The sequence below is a fragment of the Pipra filicauda genome, unplaced genomic scaffold (assembly GCF_003945595.2).
Source record: "Pipra filicauda isolate LSUMZ 115617 unplaced genomic scaffold, ASM394559v2 scaffold58_size5111680_pilon, whole genome shotgun sequence".
Lineage (NCBI taxonomy): Eukaryota > Metazoa > Chordata > Aves > Passeriformes > Pipridae > Pipra > Pipra filicauda.
Window position 1 is genome coordinate 3196595 of NW_024104742.1, and position 26602 is coordinate 3223196.

At 37.4% G+C, this 26602-nt stretch overlaps 1 protein-coding gene across 5 annotated transcripts in view; it reads right to left on the reverse strand.

Moving 5' to 3' along the window:
• TENM1 (teneurin transmembrane protein 1) overlaps positions 1–26602 on the reverse strand; it is a 649978-nt gene that overhangs the window by 148778 nt on the left and 474598 nt on the right. For all 5 annotated transcript variants that reach the window (XM_027716459.2, XM_027716460.2, XM_027716458.2 and 2 more), the window contains one exon: positions 5543–5783. In XM_027716459.2, the coding sequence (XP_027572260.2) occupies positions 5543–5783 (241 nt within the window). The remainder of the gene's footprint in view (positions 1–5542; positions 5784–26602) is intronic.

Consider the following 26602-nt stretch of genomic DNA (forward strand, 5'->3'; position numbering starts at 1 on the left):
TCCTTAGTGACTGGATCTCAAATTATTCAAAAGCAAGACCCTCGAGTACCATTGCTGCTGACATGAAAGCTGTACTTCATTGCAGCTGACAAATGTTTGTATTTTTATTTTCATTAAAGACACCTTCATTCTCACATTATTAAATTTAAGGGTCATATTTATGGCTTTTATTTTAAGTTCATGGTCATATTTACAGTTTTCAATTTATCTTTTACAATTCAGAAGGCTGAAATATTTTTAGATATTTTCTGCTGTGCAGTGAAAACACACGGGACTCAGACTGAATTTAAAACCCTTTGCCATGTGTCTGTTTTTAATATGGTCAGCCTCTATATTGGCCAGATTTATTGTTTAATTAGGTAGAAAATGAGAAAATACAAGTGAAATGTTACAACAGCAAATACTGCCCGGCATGATTTGAAGAAAAGATCATAAAGGAAGCCCTCCCCTGCATTTATTCTTGGAAGAGCCCCAAATCTGGTCATTTAACTCAGGAGTAGGTTCCATTGGCAAACAAGTTCCTAATGAATTGCAATGCTCAAACAGAAACTGTCTCCCTGCTTGGTGGCTTATGATCATCAACACCTGTCTGCCTTGGGAGCTGTTAAAGCCATTCTGTTTGCTATGGAAACATTGAAAATGTAATGTAGGCACAAAAGTGCTTCCTGTGTCTCTGCACTGGAGGAACGATTCACGGGACACACAAGATGCTCAAATGCAGAGACCAAGGAGAAAGAACAAACCTTGCAAAGAGTTCACAGCAAACCGTGTCGGTGTGTGTCTAGATATGCATTTTTATTTAATTATTTTTGCTTCTAGAACTACTCCAGCTTACACAGAAAGGGACTGTGTACAGGTGCCTGTGATTTGAAAGGCTATCAATGTACTTTTTGAAGAGCACAAATAAGTATATGCTTGATTTAAAAAGAACAAAGGAAAACCCTAGTACAGAATAAATCTCTTGCTTGTTGTCAAGATCCCCCCACATATATGAGAGAATTATAATCAAGATACTTTTAGAAAAAAAAATCCAGCTAGTCATAAATATGTACCTTAAATAACTGTATAATGGAGAAAGGAATGACTCCATCTATGTGATGATCTGAATCTACTTCTTGCACCCCAAAACTCTCCAAGTTTTCAAGTCTTTAGAGACATAATCAAAGTTTAGGGCTCTGAAATATTGCTGAATAGTAACTGAAAATCACAACTGCCTTGAACCCCAAATACTTCTCTTATTATTCTAGTACTTCGAAGTTTTATATAAATTAATGATAATTGAATCCCAGGGTTATGGTCTGGTACCTCACTGTCCCTTTAGAGGAGCTATTACCATGGTGATAAGATTGCTTAAATTAAGCTGTCTTTTTCCACAGGACTTGGCTCATTGCCAGTGCAGTGAAGGGAGATTTCAGTCCATTCAGCACAGCATTAACCTTACTGCCAACACTGCTAAATGGGTTAGAGGAACTAGGAAGAAATTTGATTTAAAAAACGAAGGAACAAGCAAATATGTTAAATACTGAAGCACAAAACAGGACTAGTTTCAAATCCCACTTTGAAACAAAATCAAAATTAGCTAAGTTTTGAGATTTAGACAGAAAACTTAAAAATTCAAATGTTTTGGTGACCTAAATGCAAAGCTTTACTCAAAGTAAGTGTGTCCAATGGTTTATCATACTATAGGGAGGACGAGAGAAAATGTCAGGTAAGAATCCCTACTTAACATCTAGTTTTTACTTCTTATTTGGGAATTTGACTGAAGTGGGAAAATAAATAGCAAACAGCAGAAAAAAACCCACAAAACCGAACAAAAAAGCAAGATACGGAAACAAATAACTGAGTGAACTAGCAGGGCATGGAGCAAATGAAAAACACTACTTTGAATTGTCAGGGTTTAATATCTACTCCATAAAAAGTAGTAAGCTATGTAGAGATGAGGCTGTCAGAGATAATGACAATGTATTACACTGTAAATCATAAGATTTGAAACATTAGAGCAAAGTATCTGTGAAACCTGAAAAAACAATTATTTTAGTGGAATGGAAGGGAATAGGCAATAGGTTGCAAGTACTTTATTCTAGCGTAGAAGAAAAAAATCAATTTATGTAAGAGCCCAATAACATTATCCTAAAAAAGAGAATCAATGTTTCCCGAGTTTTTATGCGTTGTGAGAGATCCTTGCAGTCTTTTTCTGGCAATACTTACAAATTATTTCTCAGTGTGACAATGAAATTACTTCATGTTCCTAAGTAATTTTAATAATGAATATGTTATTCTTCCCAAACAGGCTGTGCATGCACACAGGCAGAGCCTGCATTTGCATTACAGTGCTGAAGGTGCAGCACAGTCAGTCACCAGCTTGAGCTGTTACACCTCCTATAGCTACAGCTCTTCTCCAATTTCCTGATCAACAGCTGTTCAATGACACATCCTCTGAAGTTTTAAAGGTGTTCTTAATTCTTATTTTTGTTCGAGTTGCTTTTAATCAGAATAATTGCCAGAGTTAAACAGCTGGCCTTGGCAATGACACACAGATAAACTCTAACCTTGGCTTTGACAAAAGCTTCTGTGAACTTGAACAAGTCATTTCATCTTTCCAACTCAGTCTTGTTATTAAACAGTTGGGTTAATAAACTAAGTTCTGACAAAACTGTTCTGCAGATTAGTGCATATAACACCTCTAGATAAAGCACAAAACAGAATTTCTGTTTTGCCCTTTTCTGTAAAAATATAACCAAGTTTTACCCTCCAAAAAAACTTTCAGAACACATACCTCAGCATACATCTTTACTACAGCCTTTTGTGGTCTAACCTAGGGTTTCAAATTCTGATTAGGTAAGAATACATGTTTAATCAGAAAACTGCAAACTTTTTCAGAACTATAGAATTTTCTTTGACATAAATATGACACATTACCATTATGAGCAGACTCATAAACTTGCTTAATTTCTGACTGTCCAGAGTGAACAGGTTTTACAGTCACATGATTAGTTCTAGGAAATATTCTCCTGTCTGAAAATTCTGTAATATTCCACAGCAGTAGAGAAAACATCAAGCACATGTGCTGATTACGGATTAACAGGAGATACAGCTGGAAAAAAAGCTGAACATGTGCATTCTGATTTTTGCCTAGTTGTTACAGTAGGGAATACACTACTGTCTAAGTCTTCTTTTTGATGCAAATGTTCCAAACTGAAAAAAAAAATAATCTGCTTAGACACATTAGGTATGTAGATATTAGGTAGATTTGGTACTATTAAAGATTTAGCACAGAAACATGGCTGCCATTAACATGTTTCCCCTTATTTTGTAGGATTATTTTTAATGGGCAGCTAAATATTAACGAAGAAGGAAACCAAGAGAATCCAGATATTAGGCCAAAGTATCTGTTCAATTCTAGCTGAATCATTCACTGTAAAAGGAAGGAAAAACAAGCTGCAAGCCCTTCTTTTCTCTAAGGCTGTGTGTGTACTATAGACTTCTGGGAAGTGGTGATCACAAATGTTTTTTATTACAACATTCCCCTGCTGTAGCACTTGTCTGCACATAAACTGCAGATATATTTTGGCAAACAGACTCACAGATTTCCTTTTGGATTATATAGCCTTTCAGCCAGCTTCTTAGGAGGCTGCAGGGAGCAACCAGAGGGGGCATGAAATCAGCTGAAACAACCACTGAAGGGCCGAAAAGCAGAAAATTCCCAGACTTAGTGAAAGAATAATGTGCAGCCCAAAGGATGTTTTCCATTCTGAATTCCTAATCCAACGCACAGCCCTTTATATAATTATAGATCTACCTATATATGTCCATATTTGTGTTTGAGAAGCTTTGAATTTGCAAAAAAATAATAAGAAACCAGAATAATTAAACTGAACTCAAAAGATAAATGTATTGTGAAATATTTTCCCCCAGTGAGGTCTGATGAGAATCCAGTGAACAGGGATGCAGGAGGCTGAACAAGATCTACCTGGCTGTTAATTGAAGAGAACCAAAAGGTACTTCAAGGGTACAGAACACCGAGGGATCAGCCTTCTTGCAGCAGAAGGTATAGACAGATATATGAGATTGTTACATGAGAAACGACAGAGATTCATCTTTATAAAGACTGTGTAAGCAGACTCTTTTAGCTCTAGAAAGAGTAGCTAAACTAAAATGTTGTTTATGTTCTCTTTTGGAGAAAAGTTTCCATCCTCCTTGATTCTTTTTGAGATTTGTCCTTAAGATAAATAAGGAAAGTTTTATTTCAGAATGAATTGGCGTATTCTTCAATCCCAATTTAATAGCAGAACTAAAACTTAACACTTCTGATGAGGAGCAGTTAAGTGTTTAAAGATGCATATTAAAATTAAGTTTTGTAATAAAATAAAAACAACCATTTTATAAGAGAACCAAATTTATGTTTCAGTGATTAATTCTGATAACTGGACCTTGGACATATATGTTTAAAAAGAAAACATTCCATGCGTAATACCTTTTATTTTCTGGATCAAATTAGGTGGATGTTAGACATTCTCCTGCTTCAGCAAACAAAACTTTCACAGAGAGTCATGCACTTTACATGCCAAAATCTAAAGGAAATCCTAGTTAAAACCTCCTGGTGTTTTGCTCACAATGAAGAGGACTGAAGAAAATCAAGGTCTTGTTTTAAAAATCAAGTCAGCAAACACACTGTAGTTGAAAGCCATCAAATTAGCTAATACTTATCAGGAAGAAACAAACAAACAAAAAAGCTTATTATAGCAAAAAAGTCAGAGGAGACTGTGCAGAACTTTGAGTACTGAAATACAGGTTGTCTAAATACAGAATGTGTTTGTGATCAAATACATTTCAGAGTAGATTATTCATGTAAATTGTGAATGATCCTAAAGTTGAACCTCCCTTTCCCAGCTCCCAAGGGTAAGGCTTGCCATGCTCAATACCTGCCTTGGGCTTGTATCATTTCTCCATTACCAAATGATTATCAAATTACATTCTTTGTGTATAGATTCAATAAAGTATTTAAATATGCATTGAGGAAAATATTATTTTAGTATTATTTCCTACCTAATCTGCAGGAAACCTACAGCCTGACTAAATCAGCTCCGGAGGTCCCTTCCCACCCCAACCCCAATCCTAACCATTGTGTGACTCTGTGCGACTCCAGAAGTGCCAGAGTGCACTGATTAAACCAAACCTCTATTTGCTGATTACAAAATGGTCCTGGGAGAATGTGGGAGAGCAAGACAAATGCATAAGCACAAATCCTGACCGCAAACAGCCACAAAATACTCATGTAACCCACACATCTTAAAGAAACCAACGTCTCCCAAAACTTTGCAAAACGTGCATTTATGAGTATTAATGATCTATACGAACCAAGCAAATAAGGCCTCACATGGCTGCTCAAATCAAAACACACCAGCATGTCCTGAATGACAAGCTTGTAATTGCCCATCACCATCTCATGGTACTGCCAGGCCACCTTCCCATTTTTTTTTTTTTTCCTTTTTTCCCCTCCCCAGTGCTTGAGATATTTTGTGCACCAAAGGTTGGTCTGTACCTGGTTTCCAGCGGGATGTTGCTGTTCAGGACCCAGCTGTTATGGAGATGCACTGAGTCCTGGGTACTGGTGGGGGGAGTTGGGGCAGCAGGACTGGGCTGGCTGCGGGTGGTCATGGATCTTCTCTGGAGAGAGTCGGCCGTGGGAGGCGGTTTCCTGGCGCAGGTGCAGGCGTGAGGTGGTGGAGGCGGTGGTGGGAGGGGTCTGAAGGTAAACTGGTTATGTGGGCTACCTGGCATATCTGAAACAACATGGGAAAAGCACAGAAACCCCACAGAGGGTTATTATTTAAGAAAGATGAAGACAGTGTTTGAATGTCGTTTTTGCAGTTAGTGGTTCATTTATGTTCATCTTAATTACAAAAAAAAATATAAATAAATAAAAGGAGACTAAAGTCTTAAACTGAAGGAGGACAGATTTAGATGAGATATTAGGAAGAAATTCTTTATGGTGAGGATGCTAATGCACTGGCACAGGTTGCCCAGGGAAGCTGTGGATTCTCCATTTATGGAAGTGTTCAAGGCCAGGTTGGACCAGCTCTGAGCAACCTGCTCTAATGGAAGGTGTCCCTGCCCATGCCAGAGGGGTTCGATCCAGATGATCTTGAAGGTACTTTCCAACCCAAACCATTCCATGATACCACGATATAATAATTATTGGAAATAAAGCATTGTGCTTTATCATGTTGTTAACCCTATTTCCTCTAAAATAAGTTGCAACATGTGAAATAATTTAAATATAACAATCTACTGAAACAGAGACTACCAGATACAGACGCACATCCTACAGTACTGTAGTTCAACAACAACAAACAACCCAAAAGAAACCAAAAAAGAAAAAGAAAAGAAAAAGAAGAAGGTATAATATTCACTTAATTTGTCATAGGATTTTGGGGGGAGTAAGGTGAAGAACAAATAAATCAAGCTGACATTGAATTGCAGCACAGATACAAGCTGATTTCATGAGGTATAGTTCTCATTTAAGAACATCTGTGAAAGAAATAGACACAGTATAAAAATTAGTTTTGCACCCTAACAAACATCTTTCATAAAACAAGGTTAACACATTTCTGCGAGTCTGTTATTACATTTCTTAAATGGAAGCTGAGAAAAGGTCTCTGAAGCACTGATGATCCAGACAGCCAGAGAAAAGGTTCTAAGGCAGATGAGCTAGCAAGGAGCTCACAGCCACTGGGCCAGACTGAGGAGACAAAGACAGATGTGGCAGGTACCCAAGGCCCTGTTACTTGTGCTGTCCTCGTCCTTCAGGACCCCAGAGGGAGGTTGTAGCTGCACTGTCCTGCCCTGTGCTAACGCTGCCACTCAGCTGTAAGGTGTCTTGAATCCTCATGCAAAGGACAATGCAGACACAAAGACAGCATAATTGTACGTTGAAGGGACAATAAAAGTTTGTTTTCTCTACTTCCCACAAGAGCCTCCAAAGCCTCTCATTACAGCAAGATACACAGCTATGGAGAATTGAGGCAAGACATTCCCTTGTAAAGAAACAATAAAGAAATACTTTGCAAAGAAGATGCTTATAAAAATTGCTGCTAGATTGAATGAACTGTGAAGTTATTAACCTGAAACTTCTCCAGCTACTTCACCTCAGTGTCTAAGGCAGCTTTATCCCATTTCTGTACTCACCCTCACTCTCCCTTTTACCTCAGCAGATGTCCAGTTACATTTGCACAAATCCAGCTGGAGTGAAGCTCTGATGAACCTGCAAAAATTCCCTGCAAGGAACTGTTGTTGCCATCCATTTACAACACATGCTTTCTTTAAATTATGACATGATGTGTCTTCAAGGTGAAAGATGAAAGCGTGTTCCCTCCTTTCTTGGAACGGCTTGCGGAGAAAAAGCACTTTTTTCTCTGTGACAGTCACAATTTACCCCAACTGGAGAAACAAGGTTGTTCAGTGTTCCACATAAGCTTTCCTATGCTGTGGTAAGCAAAGCTGTCACGGATTTGGCCCAGGCTTAATCCTTTTAATTTCATTGATCTTTTATCAAGGTAGCATTCTTACAGTTGCACTAAGGTTTATGCTGTAATATTAGTTTGCATACACCAGAAAAGCATTTCTAAGCATATTAGAAAATTGGAGACCTCAGTAAATTAAATCACTGGAGTCAACAGTCCAGGGCTCCAAAATAATCTGCGAAGGCACTTTCATATAATAATTAATCTCAGTAAATCCTGTATCCTGCTATTTTAGAACTGAAAGCTCCCCAAATCTTGGACATAATATTTGATGTCCAGCATCCTCACGTATTTGATCAATGGCATTCCCTTACTTAAAGTATCAATCTTAAATCCACTCTACAGAAAATTTGCAGGTTTATTATACAACCTATAATTTGCATGACAAGACATTTTAATGGCTGAGCCACTGTCCTGCTAGAAAAATGCTGATCTTTGCCAGGACACACAGTTGGACTCTACAAGGTACATCAAAAGCTGTGCAGCAAATGCTGAACAGCCAAGGTAACTGCTTCTCCAGGTAAATGGGAAGAAAACCTGTAAAATTCATATGGCAACACATCTTTTAGTTCCTTTCTTCCTCCTTTATGTGTCCTGTCCCTATCCTGCCAATAGCACACAATTATCTGACAAAGAGTTTAGTTTTTTCTATGCAATAGACTAGTTCTGCTTTGTGAACCATGAAGTCTTTCTGGTTGGTAGGGTACCTTATACCTCCCAGTGTAATTTATCACAATACATCAACACATCAGATTTCCTGGGGGATTCCTTTTTAATTATCACACTTGTCACCCTTTTGTCCAGCTACTGGCATCACAAAAAACCTCACATCGGATCCTGACTATTTTGGTGATTTAAAAAGTCTTCTGCATCAGACCCCCATTTCAGTGAAGCACTGCAAACTCATTATGCTGAGAGTTAGCCTGAGTTTCCAATTAGTTTTTACAGACTTTCTACTTTGGCAAAGTTGTTTTTATTTTGTTTGAAACTAAGTCTATATCTCATTAACTTTATATCACAAAAAATGTTGCTTGGGAGACAAAGCAGCATTAAATCTAAATATTCACACACTTCTTCAGGACTCTAAATAAACAGCAGAGTCTGTAAAATAACTTACTGCAAAATCATTTTAACTCCTAAAAAGGGATATTATGCCAAATAATTTGTATATAGCCAACAAGCTTCCAAAATGTACAAGATTGATATAGGAATTGGCTTAGCTCCTGTTTTTATTTTTAATGGTAGCTAATAATGCTCAGATTTTATAATTATTTTATATCAAAAAGTTCATGTATGATATGCAAATACAGCATTGTTTTCAATGTGTTCACTGACATGACAGAAATTTCCATTCATCTAAAAATGTAGGTATAAAACATGACTTCAGCTCAAACTTTACATTTACAATAATTTGCTTTAAATCAGATTTCCACCTGAGGAGCAACCAAGCCAGAAGTGATGCTCTTGGCCCTCATCATTGGCCTTCTCACCTGCACTTGCACTAAGGCCAATTTTTACAGACAAAAGAGGCTGTTTAAAAAATTTCTAAATTCTTTCCCAAGAATTCATTATTTTTAAATAGTTCTCTCTTTTCAGAAGAGCACATCTAGAACTGTGATGTTTCCTTATCAGATACGTGCAACATTCTGCTGATCTGTTGCATATTGGATGTTTGGTTTTAATCTAACTTGCACAATCCACTTCCACTCCACAAACTCCATTCAAACTTCTTTCCACCTCTTTTTTTATTTGTAGGGCTTTTGCTTCCATTCCTCAATAACAGTGTTAATTTGTTAAGCTCTTCACTTTTGAGGCACTTCCCAAATTCCACACACTCACACCAAAGGAGAAACAGTATGGATGCCAACTGTAAACAAGAAAATCTTTCCTTGTAATTCTGCTAGCTTGAAGGATTTCTACTTGCTCTCTTTCCTTTGAAGTTTGAAGGAAGGAGTCCTATTTCTCCCCTGAATGTCTCTTCTTCTTTGGTTCTGGCTTGTTCCCTTGGATGGCCCATGATCAACACTGAACACATGCTGCTCCATGGCAGAGCTTGGTATTCCACAGTTATGGAGCACAGACCTCAACAGCTCCTCTTCAGCTGCTTTTTGTTTCAGGAGATGCAGTAACTCAGATCCTGCTTTTTTAGTAGGCCTCTGCTTTTCAGAAAGTGGGAAGTTAACTCAGACAATCCCCTGACACTGCCAGGTTGGTTGAGCTCTGCCATTCTGTTCAAAAGGTATCAGATGCACAGACTGATGGATAAGAGCAGCATTAACATAAACTCATCTTCCTTAAGAGTCAGGTTAAAATGCTATTGCAATCATAAACATGTAGCCAAATTGCTTTACAGACTGACAAAAATTAAATAAACAGCTTAATCAACTAGTTAGCACATGATTAAAATTTAGTTTTGAAAACTAGCCAAGCCTTGGCAGAACTACTTTCCTAACAGTTTTGAAATATAGTTTACTATAGTTTTTGGATCCATATAAAGGAAGGGGTAATTGAACTGTTTTATCATTTACTGACAAGACTACAATAGCCTGTATTGTTATTAAGTGAAGTATATCAGAGAGAATATACTAAAACTCAATGAACCATAAAAGGTTTGCATCCAACCTGTAGTGCTTTTGAGATATTTTAACTTTTTCAGTTCCTGAATTCATTATTTCCTGGTATGTTTGGATGTTTTGTTTTTGTTTTTGTTTTTTTTTTTTTTACTGGATGTATCTCAGTTGAGTATGAATTAGCTGGCAATCCATTATTTAATGAATGAAATTGCAACATATGTTCAGAGAGTTTATTTAAAGGTTCTATGGGGATACTACTGCTCAGTTAAAAATCAGTCTGTGATTGTTTTTCAAGCAGTCTTTGAATTACAGAATGGTATGGGTTGGAAGGGACCTTGAAGATCATCTTGTTCCAAACCTCCTACAGTGGGCAGGAACACCTTCCACTACACCAGGTTGCTCCAAGCCCCATCCAAACCGGCCTTGGACACTTCCAGGGGTGAGGCAACCACAGCTTCTCTGGGCAACCTGTGCCAGGGCCTCACCACCCTCACAGGGAAGAATTTCTTCCTAATATCTAATCTGTCAGTTTAAATCCATGCCCCCTTGACTTATCACTCCATGCCCTTGTCAAAAGTCCCTCTTGAGCTCTCTTATAACCCCTTTAGATAGCGGAAGGTGCTCTAAGGCCTTGCTGGAGCCTTCTCCAGGCTCAACAACCACAACTCTCAGCTTGTATTCACAGGAGAGATGAAGGAGCATCATCGGCATGTGGAAAAGAAGTGGAAAAGATTCAGTGCAGGGAAGACAGAGAATCTGAATGCTTAAGACTAGAGCTAATTAGCACAGAATAAACAAACAGAATCACAGCGTCAATTAGGTTGGAAAAGACCTCTGAGATCACTGAGTCCAACCAATGATCAAACACCACCAATGTCAATCAAACCACAGCACCAAGTGCCACGTCCAGTCTTTTCTTAAGCACCTCCAGGGGTGGTGGCTCCACCACCTCCTTTTGAAACAGCTCAACATTTAGTAGGTCCAGCTTTGAGAACTTTGTCATATCACTAGGATATGAAAGTATCTTACCAGTACCTTTAACAGCAATTTATCTTTAGATTATTGCTCTGCTGTATATGACTCCTTTTCTCATCCTTACTTCACAAAAAATCTCACAGAATATGAAATACCAAACATCCTTAAAAAATTCCACAGACCTCATGGTTTTATGCAAAATAAAGTTTATATTGTAATGAAAACTTACAAACTAAATGGACTCAAAGTTTACACATGAGATAAAAGAGATGCAGAGATTTCCAGAGACCAGTACTACTTCCCACCACAGTGTACTGACTCGTGCCCACAGTGCTTTGAGCTTTCCCCTGCAGCAGATTTTCCCTGCTGAGTAGGTTGGGATGGTCCAGAACAGACTGAGGAAGGGAGGGACACCCAGGGATCATCAGTGGGCTCTGGGCTTTACAAGTGTGCCCTCAAAAAAACATGTATAGAATTTCATACCACACTGCCACTCTAAGAGCAGAATGAATCCTGTCTATCGTTTTTTAGGCCGTGCTGGAAACACAGCACTTCATTTCCAAAGAAAGATTAACAGAGGTCTTATGCCATGTACTTTGAATGGTGTCAACAAGCATAAAATATAGCTGGATTTACGTTATAATAATGTAATGATGTCAAAGAAATGATGTATAATACTTAAACATGCAGTCCAATGTGTTCATATGGATTCCACTAAATGTTTCCTTTATGTTCTCAGTATCACATATGTTCAATTCCCTTGAATCTCTTACAATTACGCACATGCACGATAACAGCTTCTCACTCGTAATCTGTGGATCATTTCAACAAAAAGAGATTTGGTAAAATAAGAATTCTAACTATTTCCTACTGCTTACAGAAACTTATTTCTCCTTCAGCATTTCCAAGTATAGTCATATTTAAAAATGAAATATGATGCAATTCAACTCTTTAAAACACATTCACATTGAATGTGGTATGGTATTACTGCGTAAGGAAAAAAAATCTATTCTGCATAGAAGCTACATGGACAGTAATGGCTGCTTATGATGGCAACACTTCTTTTTCTGTTTTTATATTAAAAGTCAAAACTTGTCCTGTAAGACCCAAGTAACTATATTTTGTAAACACTCATATTGGACCTCACTCTAGGAAACTTTATAAAACCATAATTACCCAGTTTTGAACACCAGAGTAAAAAGGAATGATGGGAGCATCACCAACAGGTCTCTCTTTAAAACACTGTTGCTTTTATGGAAGTGAAAGTTTTGCTTCTTTAATTTTGCTTAATACAATCTCTTGTCATGGTAAACTCAGCTAAAATTCCCTCTGGAGTCCATATTTATTTAGGTAGACTTAGATGAGTCTGGGATTTTCCCATTATTTAATTTATGTTTTTGGTCCATTTCTAACACCAAATGTTGTATTACTTATCTACTAGAAAACCTTCACAAATCAAATAGTATAAGTGGACATTATTACTTGCATATGATGTCGATATTAAGTATTAATCCCTTAAAACCCTTAGCAACAGTGAGCAAAAGGAATTTGCATTATCAGGACTCCTGTATTTGCCAGTAATTTGCCATTCTTGTTGCATATCAGGATGGTAATGCTACTGGGCTTCATTTCTGGTAAAACTTCAATTAGTGGCATGATGAAAGTGAAAAAAATATTAGAGATCTCAGTGTTTTGGAAAATAAATTTGAAGTGTCTCAAAAGGGTCTCTGTAAACAACTATTTCTGGACTCAGCTGTAGAACGATGAGAATCTTTCAGGCAAAAGAATGGAGATTAGAACTAATCAGAGGAGGAAAGGCAGATCCCTGGGGAACTGTCACCTTTTCCAACTTTGTGGGTAGGATGCATTTAACAATATTCTAAAAATTCTGGCATAATAATATTTCATAAAATTCTGGCATCTGTCCTCTTTCTACTGTATGCTTAACTTGTCAGTTTTACTTTATACAATTTTTGAAATAAGACTGATATTCTCTTTTTTTTAAAGTATGTGTGGGGGAGTGTTTTTGCTTTTTCTGATGATAGAACTGTTAATATACCCAAACCCAAAGAAGGGCTTGTGGGCCCAAAGCTAACTCTTTTTTTCTGCAGCTGTATTGGCTGGTGCAATGAAAGACATTACCTTTCCTGACAAACTTTGCCTCACTTTAGAGGCACTTATATCTGTAGAACATTGCAGCTAAAACAGCACTACTCCTCCTTAATTAACTCCATCACTCAGCATTTTAACTTGGGAGCCCGACTGCTGAAGTAGAATAATTTTGGTCATAAACACTGCACTGTCTCTCTCTGTGCTATAGTTTGTAACCAGAAACAAGTTTCAGGTTATAATGCTGTGTACTGAGGATGAGATGCAAGGTTTAAATGTTATCATGCAGAAGCACCTGACAATATAAACACGTTGATGTGTGTTCACATAAAATAAACATTGCCAGAGGGGAGTGAAGAGCAAGAGCTCCTGAGGTGCTCTTATTCTACTGAGCTGCCTGAATTATACTTTGTTCTCTGGTACTTCTTCATATAGCTGTTAAATACTAATGCGCTCTATGCGTAATATTTATGTGAAAAACATTCCATTTATGTGAAATGCTCACATTTATGCCAATTAATATGAAAAATTTGCAATGAAACTACCCTACTCAGTCCCTTCCTCTCCTTTGCTGCAGATGATACATCTGTCAGATTCTCTCTAATACCCACCCAGTTGAGACAGGACCCTCTGAAATCACTACAGTGCCAACACAAGACAGGCTTTTTGGTAGTTGAATCACACAGGTCAAGGACAAAACGTGAAGGCAGAAGAAAAGCAGCTCCAGTTCTGATGGAGACTGAGGGAACAGCCTAAACAACCAGCTGAGGCTTCCAGTGGTTTGTTTAGCAGATCAAGCAGCTGCTGGTACAATTAACATCACACGGCATTCAAAGGACAGAGTGAAGATTGACAGCTCCCAGCCAGCTTAGAGGTGATATTTTCAGGAGAATGTGTAATTTCTGCCATTACTTAAAAGTGGTGGGTTCAGTCAATATCATGAGTTGTAACTTCTATCAGTGGGAACTCACAGGGGACGGTACAATCACTATTCTAAAACTCTGAACAAAGCGGGAGAGATTACAGCTTACAGAGTAAGCCTATCATCTAGGTTTGCAAAAGCCAGGCACTTACAAGTAGCCTGGCAGCAAATTTTGATGACCTTAGAGGTGAACAGATTTTGATTAAAGAGCAGTTTATGATTGGTAAAATAGGTTGCAAGCAGTCATGGTTGTAAAAATTAATGTTTCCGCAGTTATTGATGGGTTTTGGCGGTGATAAATATTCAAGTTTTGGCCCTTGTGTTATTAAATTCATTAGCTGTGAGGGCTTTCTGAAAGGGATCTATGGGTAATGGAATTAGCAACTATAAATCATACTGAAATACACTGTGTATTTTGCCCAGTAGCTCAGTGGAAATATCATGAATATGGACATATTAAACCACTTTGTCACCACCCTGCCTGCCTCTTACCTGCTTCATCTGTGTTTCTGTTATTTTGCAACATTTTCAGGAAAAAAAGACTGCTTGAGGCCATGCCCTGTTACAGACCCAAAAAACATAAAGCCCTGCAGCATTTGAGATCGCTGCACTGCGAGGGTTGAGGTGAAAACTCTTCCCTTTTAGTACTTGTCTTCTCTAGGATGGGGACAGTGACATGAGTCCCACCAGTTGCCTGAAGTACAGAATCCTGTTCAACTTAAAGCTCAGCCATGAGAGAGAGCAGTTTGCCTATTCATATTTTTTATAAATATAACTATTCTGTGATTCTACAGAAATATATGATAAGCCCTAAATCACGGTTAAACCTGCCAGTTACATCAGGACCCAAACTAAAGCCCTGATGCCCCCTGAAATTACTGGGGGCAAGATCCCAAGCATATCTTCTATCTATTTTAACTCAGACAAAGCTAGTGCTTTGTTGGCAGCACTGCAAACTTATTCTAAGTTTACTTCATGGTGGAAGTACCTGAACTTTCTCAGTTCAAGTATTAATCATACTCCAGTTTCTCCCACCTGGATATATAAAAGCTTTGCTCAGGACACCTAACTCTCTGCACTCTGGATTATCCTGTCAAAACCAGACATCCAGAATGTCTCCTGACATTATTTTGCAGAGCATAATTGAAAAGATCCATTTTTATGATCAATACCATTCTACAGATGTAGAAGCTTGAAGCTCTTCTGGATCATTCGGGAATTGTCTCTACTCCCATCTACTTACTTCATTTTTAAGAGAAGTCTTTTAGAAAGATACTAATGAGGGAAGCAATATAGACTATTTTCTATGCTCATAGTATTCTGAAGAACATGTTTTTAGCTTATAGAGAAAAATGAAGATCTCTTTTATTCAATAAAACTGCATTCTATGTGTTTTTATTATGGATTTCCCCTTGATATTAAATTGCTTGATACAAACATATTTACATATATTTCCAGTGACTGTTATATAATTATAGGGAGTATTAAAAAACTCATTTACCTAGGGTTATATAATAACCTGTGGAGCGGAAGAAAAAGCTGTCAAATGTATCCATAATATGTAAACATTTTAACTGTCCCTCTGTATGCATATCTACCTCAAATTTGTCAAAATAATGTTAATGTAGTAGTGTTTTCTAAATAAATACCAAGATGTATTTTTCTTGGCAGAAGACTTTGCAACTAAACTTTGTTTAGCACTGTAGCCAGTTAAACAGACTGTGATGCCTGTAAGGGTGAGGCATTAAAGCCTTAGGCAGGGCTCAACCTCAGCTGGAGGATACAGAGGAGCACCACACGTGGCCACCACTGAAATAAGCTAAAAAAGTATTTTAAGCCATATCATGGCATTGAGGATTTTAAAGTAGGTTTAGGCATTCTATAGAATTGTTTACTTCTAGGCTATTTCCCTGCCTTCCTGGGGAAGAGGGGTAGTGGTGCAGTGATGGACCAGAGCAGTGCTGGGGCTGTCTGGGTGGCTTTGCTCTAAAGGAGTAGAAAAGTAGAAGACAGCTCGCTCAAAGTCAGCTGTTCAGGACAAACATCTCCTGACCTACAAAGTTCAACCAGAATTCACTGGGTTGCATCTGATTATAAATCTGTATCCCCCGTGCCAGCTCTGTAGAAATGATTTCTGCTGTATTCTCTAAGATTTAATTTTAAAGCAATTCTCCTTTCTCTGTAGACTGAATGGGGTAGCAGAGTTGTTTGTTGCTACAATTTCCTGCTAGTCATTTTGGATAATGAATGAGCAAAATCCTTACACAGAACCTTGCTACCAACAAATAAAATGAATAGCTTTTGGTGAAAACTCTAATGCTTTTATCTGCCTCCTTCTGAATGACTACGTATACATTCAAACTTGTTATGTGAATTAGGAATATGATCACTAAGTCTTGCTCAGTCAAGAAGAAACTTCCACTTCATTTTAGTGGAGGTTGGTTTTAACCACAGTTGATGAATTGACAAGCAGCCAGCACGTGTGCTTAGTACTGGTCAAGAAATATCACTGACAACATTTAAAAAAAATAAAATAAATCAAGGTACATGCGTCCCATGCTATCCTCTCCTCAGAGCAGTCTGACCTATAAACCAATTTGCAATTAAAACATAAATTACTGTAGGAGAGATTTTTCTCAGCAACCTTACTAGTTCCCTGTTGGTCAGGGTAGCGAGCTCACAGGAAACCAAACTGTTTCCTTCAGCTTCACTTACATTCTACTTCACAAACTTCAGTTGACAAATTTCTTAAAAAAAAAACCTCCTTAAGACAAATTAGAGTTTCAAAACACATATTGTCCTTTCGAACTTTTGCTTTAGAAACAAATTTTAAATTAAAGAATATTTTCAAATTATCAAACAGAGAATTACTGTTTTAAAAAGGGAAACAGTTTTTTATAAAAACCAAAAAGAACGGTAACCTTAGTTGTAGAATAGTTAGCATCAATTTTGTCTTGGTAACCTTTAAAATTACATGGTACTATTTAAGGAGGCTGCATGTAATTGTCAGGTAGCATAAGAGATTGTCGCTCACCAAATGATTTTACATGGTATCTAAATGACACTATATTAGTTAAAGGATATACCTCAGTGTAGAATTAGCTGAACAACTACTCTTGCCCTTTATCCCTAGAGGTGGTTAACAAGTTCCTGTCCCTCACAACTTAATGCACAAATAAAACAAATACTTCTACAAAGAGATCTATTCCTGCATTGATGTTTGCTAACATTTTGTTTCGGAATGTTGACACTTCTCCTATAGTCCTGAGTTGGCTGGGAGGAAAGACAATGGTATGTGTGTAACTGATGGTAAACAGCAAATCGATTATTTTTCAAAGAAAAGCCAAACTCCTGTAGGGAAAGACAAAATAACAACACAGAAACAGGTAATGTAATGCCTGAAAACGAACATAACACAAGGCACAAACCCACAGCTTCCAATTCAGTCTCTCTAATGCGTATTTAGGCATTTAGAGACAAACGTGTAGACTTTCTGAAATACTAATAAGCTACTTCTCCACTAAACTGTGGCTATGGTTTGGTTCCACAGAACTATTTAGCACTTTTAACTCCCCTCTGGTGTCTGTTTTTAGGAGCCCTGCACTCTTAACCACCTCTGCAGTTCTGAGCAGAGCATCTATCAAGTGCCAATAGGGCCACTGCTGCAGACACAGATTCAGATGGTTAAACTTCATGCTGGAAAGTTCAACAAGCTTCTCCTGCTAGTCTTGCTCAACTTGGAAGAGGAATCCAGAGCAATTCAAAATTAACACAGATTACACTATTTTACAGCATTAACAGGCTATAAAAGTTCTTTGTGGCTGTATCCTCAGTTCACCTCACAACACATTTTTTTGTGTTTCACTCAAAGCTTATCTATACACAGTTATTTAAACTCATTGTAAATAAGACACACATTTTTGAATATTACTAGAAATTACGTCTATAAAATACCGAATAAAACCTTCAAAACAAATGCATAAAGAAGTATCAAGGGAAACATACTTTTTCATATGAATCTAACCAACAAAGTATTTTAATGAGTGCACATCTATTAAGAGAATTCTCAGGATACTGTAATTATTATTCATTTTCTAGAATTGTTTCACCATGAAGCTTTATGCTACTATGGGGACTTTAATGTTTATGTTTTGTGACGGCTGCGTTGACTATTAAAAAGCAATTTGGCTGACATTTTAAGTCTTTTGTTGCCAGTTTTAATTGGATTGTTCACCAAGCATCAACTCCCCCGTTAACTGCAAAAATTACAGGCCGATGTCAGTTTATAGTAATGACTGTTTAATGATTTTATCCTGTCAGTATGCCAGCTTCATACGGATGCATGCATGATTAGTTTCATATCAAGACCTGTAATTAAATAATTGAAACCTCAACAAAAGACAACATCAAACAGGAAGACATCCTTAATAAAGACTCAATGATTTATCAAGACGCTCATTTAAAAAAAAAAACAAAACAAAACAAAACAAAAACCCAAACCCAATTATGCTTTGAGGTCAATCAGTGTAAGAGTTGGTGTTAAGGAAAAAAGTTCTCTCACTTTTTGCTACAGAAGAAATCTCCTTCTAAATGATGCAAAGTTTGAGAGATTGCTGCAGTGAGTACTTTCTTACCATTCTGAAAATTGACTCCAAATTATTCAGAACTCATTATTAGCTATTTTTGTTTGCTTTCCAGACTAGGTGCAGTTGCTTTTATAACAGTAATTATAAGATATAAAAATAATTATATCTCAACTGAAACTTACAGTACTTACAATCAAAGAAAAACAAGCCCACTAACTTCTTGGGAATTCAGGTTCTTGAAAGAAAACAGATTATTAGTCTTTGTTCAGCTCTGAATCCTATGCCAAACTCCTACATAGTTCAGAATTTCAAATAGAGAAAAAATGACTTTTAGAAGATAACTCTTTGAAAGTGTGAAATATCCATGAAAATAAAGCCAGAACAAAGACTCACAAAGCAGGGCCAGCACTACAAAGGTAGTGAATGCCTCCTCATGCTGCTCAAACAGAGTCCAAGAAGCTCGGGGCTCCTTGGAGAATTTCACACCTCATGGTTTGACCATCCGACATGGGTGGAAACTTTCTGTAGGCAGTTTAACATTTGAATTTTGAAAAGAACTTGGTATTTCACACATTTTTTGATACTTAGGAAGTCCAGGGGAAAAATTACTGACCCAGGGCTTTTACTGTCTTAATAACAGCAGTGCACATCTGAATTGTAAAATTTGGGGTAGGGTGTGTCTGTAATCGGGCTGGTATATTTATAGGTTCCCATTAAACTTAGACCTCAAAGGTCAAATATCAGACTTTACTGTGTTACACACTCAGTAAGTATTCAGGCAAATTTCAGCAATTTACAGCAGCTTTGAAGAACTTATGCTCATCTGTTTTCAGGCTTGACTTTTATAGACTATAGTCACCTACTAGAAAATATTAACCTACTGGAAAGTCAATAGATTTTTAAGGTTGCTTCATTTTTATGTACAAAAAGCTGTATTCCTCGCAGAATCATTCATTTTCCTTTTATTGCCAGGATGATGGCTTAAAACCTGTTCTGATCAAACTTCTGAGCAGATGGCTTTATTTGAAAGATTTAGGGGTAAATTTAGGGCCCATCTATTTTCCCAGTTACAACAGCATGATATAGGATTAACTCCATTGATTTCAATTATGTTATTCTGTCTTGGTTTGCTAGATGTAACCACAGAAGCGAGTAGTCCAACTTTGATAGGGCACATCTATTTTTAATATATTTAGAAACAGAAAATTTGTCACTTCAAAGTAGCAGCTGTGGAACACCGTATGATTTTGTTCCAGGAACAGGGTTATTGTATTTGTGATTTAGAAAGGAATGAAGTACTGACCCTGTAAAATACAAGTTAGCGCAAACTTACTTCAATTCGTAAAATAAGAAGGTCCAGCAGAGGTATGTGAACGGACCATACATCAGCAGATGAAAATTCAGATCAGCAAATGCAAGGTACCTCAGATTGATTGCTAAGATCTAAATTAACTCCAAGTCCTCAGAAAATGGCCCTGGGTATGTCCGTAAACAGCTCAATAAAAACTTCTTTTCTATGTACAGCTTTAGTAACAGCATGGAAAATAAAGCAAACTGGACAGAAAGTAAAGAGGCAAATAGTGTTAAATCATCCCATACACATCTTGCGGAATACTGTGTTCCATTCTTGACACTTATTCTTCAGAACAATTTGGAAAAATAGAAGGTATTTTACAAACAGATGACTAGATCAGTGATGTGGAAAAAACAGTGTGAGGAGACACTAAACAGATTATGTAGTCTAAAGAGAAGCGAGATGTAAATGATAGAGAAACATCATCCTGAAGTCAGTAGGTATGCAACTATTTACACTCATAACATAAGTACAGTGGATCACAAAATTAAACTGTTATGAGACAAATTTAAAACTGATAAAAGGGAATACTCTGGAGTGTTTGGTTTTGTTTGTTTTTAACAACAAATTTAATCAAGAAACTTGTTGATACAAACTGTCATTGAGATGAGAAGGTTGCAAACATTTTAGGTTTAAATTTGATATAGGTAATTATTCATTCACACAGTAGGCAGGCAGCATACACACAAATCTCAGTGTATATAAATATAAACCCTACATATAAAAAGGAAGTATTTTTATGCATGTAAGTATATCATATACATGTGTGTATTTTGCATAAACACAAAAGTCTCCAGTGAATTTCTACACAGAGGAAAGAACAGAAGGTAGGTTGATATTTCCTTAGTCTTTTTACAAAATTAATTTTTTATAATCTTAAAGTATTTCACTTTAGAACATTCTTAGAATAGCACAGAGCAAAACGCCATTCACTGATCACTTCCTACTCCAGCCAGAGAACATCAATCAAATTCTGCCCATTGGTGAATTTACTCCTACGTGATCAGATCATCCCTGGTTTAGCCAGAAGACATTTGGGGAAAATAAGAGAAGCATGTCATTTGCTCAGCCAACCAGTGAAAGAAGTTTCAGGAAGAATGGATCTGCCTTGAAGTCATGTACCACCAGTAATGAGAAAGCTAAAAGCTAAAGATGAAATATCTGATTTGCAGATCTTGGAGTGAGCTAGGTATTGACACTTAAACAGCAGTTTGAAACTCAAGACATATAAGGAACCCATGAAACCACTTCTATATGATTTATTGTCCAGAACGTGGTAATTCAAGACTCCTTCTGATCCTCATCCTGATGTTTAAATTCCAGTTTTCATGCTTACTTGCACTCTTTCGAAATACATGACTCTTATTGGTAATAATCTCATACAGATTTTGTGAGCAATAAAAATGGGACTCCTGCACTTCAATCTGAATGATGCAATAACCATGTAACAAAGCATGCTCTGCAAAACTCATCCCACAGCACTGAGTAACAGAATAACCAAGGAAACTAGGATAGAACAACTAGTTCTGTTCCTACCCTTGCACTGTGCTTTATCCACCTGTCTGCCTTTATTATTGAGTATCAGACAATGCAAACAATATGACGTGGAACAGCCACCTTTCAATAAAGAGGATGGACAAAATTGGTGAAGATCAGCAGGCAGTTTCAGCTTATATACGATTTCAAAATGACCTTTTAGAAGTAATTATTAGAGCTGAGTTGCAGCATTCGGTTGCAGTCGAACTCTTCAGAATTTCACACACAAAGTAGAAACTGTGAAAGAAAAAGGCATCATACACATCAAAAAGGGGAGGGCTGCTCAGACACAGCTTTCCTCCTCCTCCAGTTTGTCTTTCACAATCTGATATTGAAGAAAAAGCAAAACAGCACATATCTATCAAAATAAAGCATACCCTATTGTAGAAAAAACTACATGGCTGAAAAATGTTCGAGTAAACATGTCAATGCACTGGCTCCAAATGAAACAAGAAGAACGGCTAAAACCAGCTGTATGGTATTTCATAGTCCAAATTCGGATGAAAATTTTGCCTAATGCAGGAGGGAACATCAGATGGCTGCAGAGACACTACCAGGCTGGTTTACAGCCTGCAGTGATCTCGAAAGCTCTAATTCTGTCCTGTTGATTAGACAGGGAAAAAAGAGGGAAGGGAAAGATCTGTCACCAGCTCAGTTCTACAGTGCATGTGCCAGCACCCAGACTCGCTCTGTGTGCTGCAGAACAGCAGCACTGGTCCCAAAGAGCCTGTGCAGAAAGAACAGCTGCTGAGCCAGAATTCATCTCATGTGAATATCTTTGCAATTTGATAGCACAAAGATGATTAGATTGCTACATCATCTGTATGAAAAACATTGCTGCACACTACATCTGACAGCATAGCTAATGCAAAAACAACTTCTAGTTCATGAGACCAAACTAAATAACTGGAACTGTAGATGACACTTATGGTATTGATCAGGCTCTAACATTAATACAAAGTAAAATGGTTTGGGAAGTTTATTCATTTTCTGATTAGTAATTCATCTCCTTCAAGATGATCCCTGAGGATGACAGCATTGTGTATGTTTGCATTCATTTTCACTGCGAAGCATTAGCTCCATTTCACTAACATTATCATGCTTGCTTTAACTATACAAAACTAAACACTTCATGCTGCTTTCAAAATTACTCTATTGTCCTAAAGAAAACCCTTCTAACCTCATGGCAACAGTAACAAACTCCATGTCTCCTAATAAAAGCCCTCCCCAACCCCCATAGGCATTAGTCAAAAACAAAGTTGTTCAATAGGTCATTTTAGTAGAGAATCCTTGAATGGTTGCTGTTAAAGTGAATGATGTTGTCCACATCAACAGTGAATATGTAAAATCACCTGGAAGATTTCCAGAAGAGATTTCATGGGATGTAAGAAAACTCTGCACCCAGTAATGCCACATATACCAGAGTAGGACTGCAGGCAATTACTGTTTGGAGTACACAGAGAGCACAAGCGGTCCTTATACATACCAAAAGTAGGCAGCAGGCTCCTGTCAATAAAGACAATGCACTGAGATGCTCCCTACCCAAAAGCAGGAAGGGAAAAGCACAGATGAAGTTAGACACTGTCTTATTTTCCCCTCACATAAACCAGGTGAATGCAAGGGAACTGCCAAGTGCACTCTCTTGATGGGCATAGTAACACATTCCTTCTCTCTCACAGTCTCTCCTGGTGCTTCCAGTGGTGCAATGAAGCTCTTTATTTTCTGTCCCAAGTTCTTACTGTCAAGCAAAACTGAGCAATGAACAGGGATACAGTTCAGCTGAGAGCAGTATTTGATTTAATATTCCTATAACACTTTGAACATAAAAATGCACTATAGAAGTGCTAAGTCTTATTAAGCTTGGCAATAGTGAATGTAGGGTGACAGTTTCCCGAGACTTGACAGTATGGCTCACCAGACTCCAATGCATACAGGCATAACCAGGCAATGCAGAGAACACTTAAGGGTAGAAAACAGAGGAAACGTTCCTCCTCATAAATCTAGAAAGCCAGTCTTTACAGCTTTCATCTGAGCATGGGAGGCTCAGCTTTGATTATTTATACGCAGTGAAGTGGTTCACAAGAGATTAGAGAGAGTGAGGAAGAGAGAAGACTAATTGTGTACCAGGTGTGAGGGTATCATTTTCAACCTCCTTCCTCACCATTATTTGACTTTCCAGGCAAGTATCTTGACAACTGCCTTTCCTCTGTGAGTCTCTTGCTCTGATGAGTAGCTTCACCTCCAAACAGAGATCTCTTCTTTAGGGAAATGTCACCAGCATTGACACATTTCCCGAAATGTTTGGGTTTCAGCACACATTCAAAGAAATGGGATTTTACACTTTAAAGCTTTACCATAGAGAAACAGGCAACACAGTAATGCAAGGCAGAAGTCACAGAGGCAGATATCTCTGTCACAGACGGGGGTAGCACTCTGAAATCAGAGGAGCTGCTCTGACAAGGCACTGGGGGCTCCCGTGAGGCGCTGGGCTGGCGTCTGGGGCAGCACGTCTGCCCCAACCAACATGTCACCAGGACTCTGGTTGTTTAATTCTTTACCTATCAAGCCAAGTAAACAAAATGTAGGTTAAAGAAAGCCAACAGGAGCTTCCTGTTGAAGTAAAATTGCGCACATAACTTCAAGTCCATTAAAAATCGTGAATAACCGATTTACCAGTTTTGCTTCATATACAAGAGAAAGACTGAATGTATCCACATACCCCTGATGCTATAAAGAAAGTCTGATTCTACTATATAGCCCAATAAAAGAAAAGATACCTGGTAAGCTGCCTCTTTGTGAAGCAGTACTACTTCTCATCTCACACAGGAGAGATAAGAGACAGCATGGAAAGCTCAAAGGATGGCACTTTATCCCTTTGTTTGAAAACCTCAATAGACAGCATTTTTTAAAAAAATAAAATATTAAATGGGTTCTATTCAAATGCAGCATGAAAGAAAATGGTGTCTAGTCCAGGCTGGGCACAGTGACCTGCCCTAGTTTGTAACTGAACAAAGGCATAAAAGCAAATGATAAATTTCCATTTTGTTATACAATATTTCATTAGGGAGCTAATTAAACAAGCTTTACTCAAATGCAGCATATAAACAATATTATACAGGAAGGGGAGCATTTCTTGGAAGATATTAACTGATAGCATTAACATAAATAATTTACTTTTTTTTTCTTTTCTCAACAGTTAGGAACAAAAAGCTTTTTCCCCATTACCTCATCCCAAGTAGTTTTTCAAATCAAGCCCATGTTCACATTCACGCTGTCACTGATAATGGATCTTGTGTCAAATAAGAAGAGAGTAAAGGACCTGATAATAAGTGCAATTATAAAACATCAAAAATGGTAGATCAAAGTGGATTTCCTTTATTCCACTGTGTACAGTCACTTCACAGCTTTTCAGTGTTCCTGTCATGCGGTCCTGACAGGATGTATTAATTTTCTCTATTATCATAGCAGCAAGAATGGCACACTTCAGAAAGCAGCTGACAAATGCAGCTTCTCATTATTACTCTGTCTTACTTTTATTCATTTTGTTTATAAAAACACTCTTAAAATCCCCTTCTCCTGAGGTGCTCAGGCATGATGATAGCCATCAAATGGCTGCTAACCTTGTGATAAACAACGTTTTGGGACATAGTCTCAAGCCTTCCAAGTTCTGCTACTCTTCAAAAAAGATCTGAAATTTACAGCCTCAAAAAATTTCAATTCCACTAATGAGTTCATCTTAGAAGAGCTTGAAAACTCTACCTAAATATTGCCATTTTAATTAATTTTGGGATAGTATCAATTTTATGCATTTTTACTAAATTCTGGATGGGAATTTATGGCATAGATTGGCAATTTAACATGGCAATTGCATTTGAAAAAAAAAAGCTCAGGAGTTAAGCAAACTAGCTCAGCTTCATCCTTCCTGCCTTGGCCTCCTGGGTACCATGACTCAACTCCTGGTGTGGCTGCTCTGGTTTATCACTTCAGTGACAGATAGAAGCTTCTGAAATTAAATGTGCATGGCAAGAAAATAGTTTTACAGTAATTTCCCACAGGAAAAAGTATGGATAGAGGTTTTGAGCTGGTCTTCTCCTCAATAATTCTGCTTATCCTTCAAGCTTTCAGAAGTGTTTGCTTTCGAGCTGATCACAAAATGTTGCAGCTGGTATTGCTAATATACAAAGGACCATGGACTTAAACACAAAGAAAGCAAAATAAGAATCAAGCAAATTGCATGACATAAACAAGTGTACGCGAAACTAAGTCCTGAAGCAATACATTGCCATACAAAATTGCATACCCTTGTTGAAGCAAGTAAACCATAGTAATTTGCTCTAAGTGAAAAGATAATATTCACACAAAAACCTGAACACTATTATATTTAACGTGCAGAATTTCATAGGATAAAATCCACTCTAAGCATGCATGTTAATGTAAAGCACCATGTCCAAAAAGTCTACAATGGTTTTCTGAATTTAGAGTATACTTGACCAGTATAGACTTTCATGACTAGTTTGAAAAATAAATCTGAATTCACTAATTCAATTGACTATGACATGGCCCTACACAGCTGGAAATAAACTGAGGCACTACTCTATGCTGCCATCACAAAGAGTAACTGTTTTCAACAGTATAAAAGCGGATGCAGCAGTTTCATATCCTATCATAAGAATATTATGGCAATGATGTGCAGAAGTGATTTACATCTTCATTATTTCTAGACTGCAAGAATCGCTATTGTGAGTACTTTGTAGAGTCATTTGCTAACATTTAAGCAAGTCATGATTAATGCAATTTGAGTAGAATACATATTGGACAGATAGATTATAGCCCTGCTGATTCTGTATGTACAATTAGTGCTGTGACAACAGTTAATTATTTTTAATTTTAAAGCTGAAAGATTTTATCCATAAATATTGTGGCTGGAGTTAATAGATCAGTTCTTTCCATAGCCATAACAAAATGACAGAAATTATGCATTAAATAAATGAATAATTTCTTATCAATATTTAAAACTAATGGAA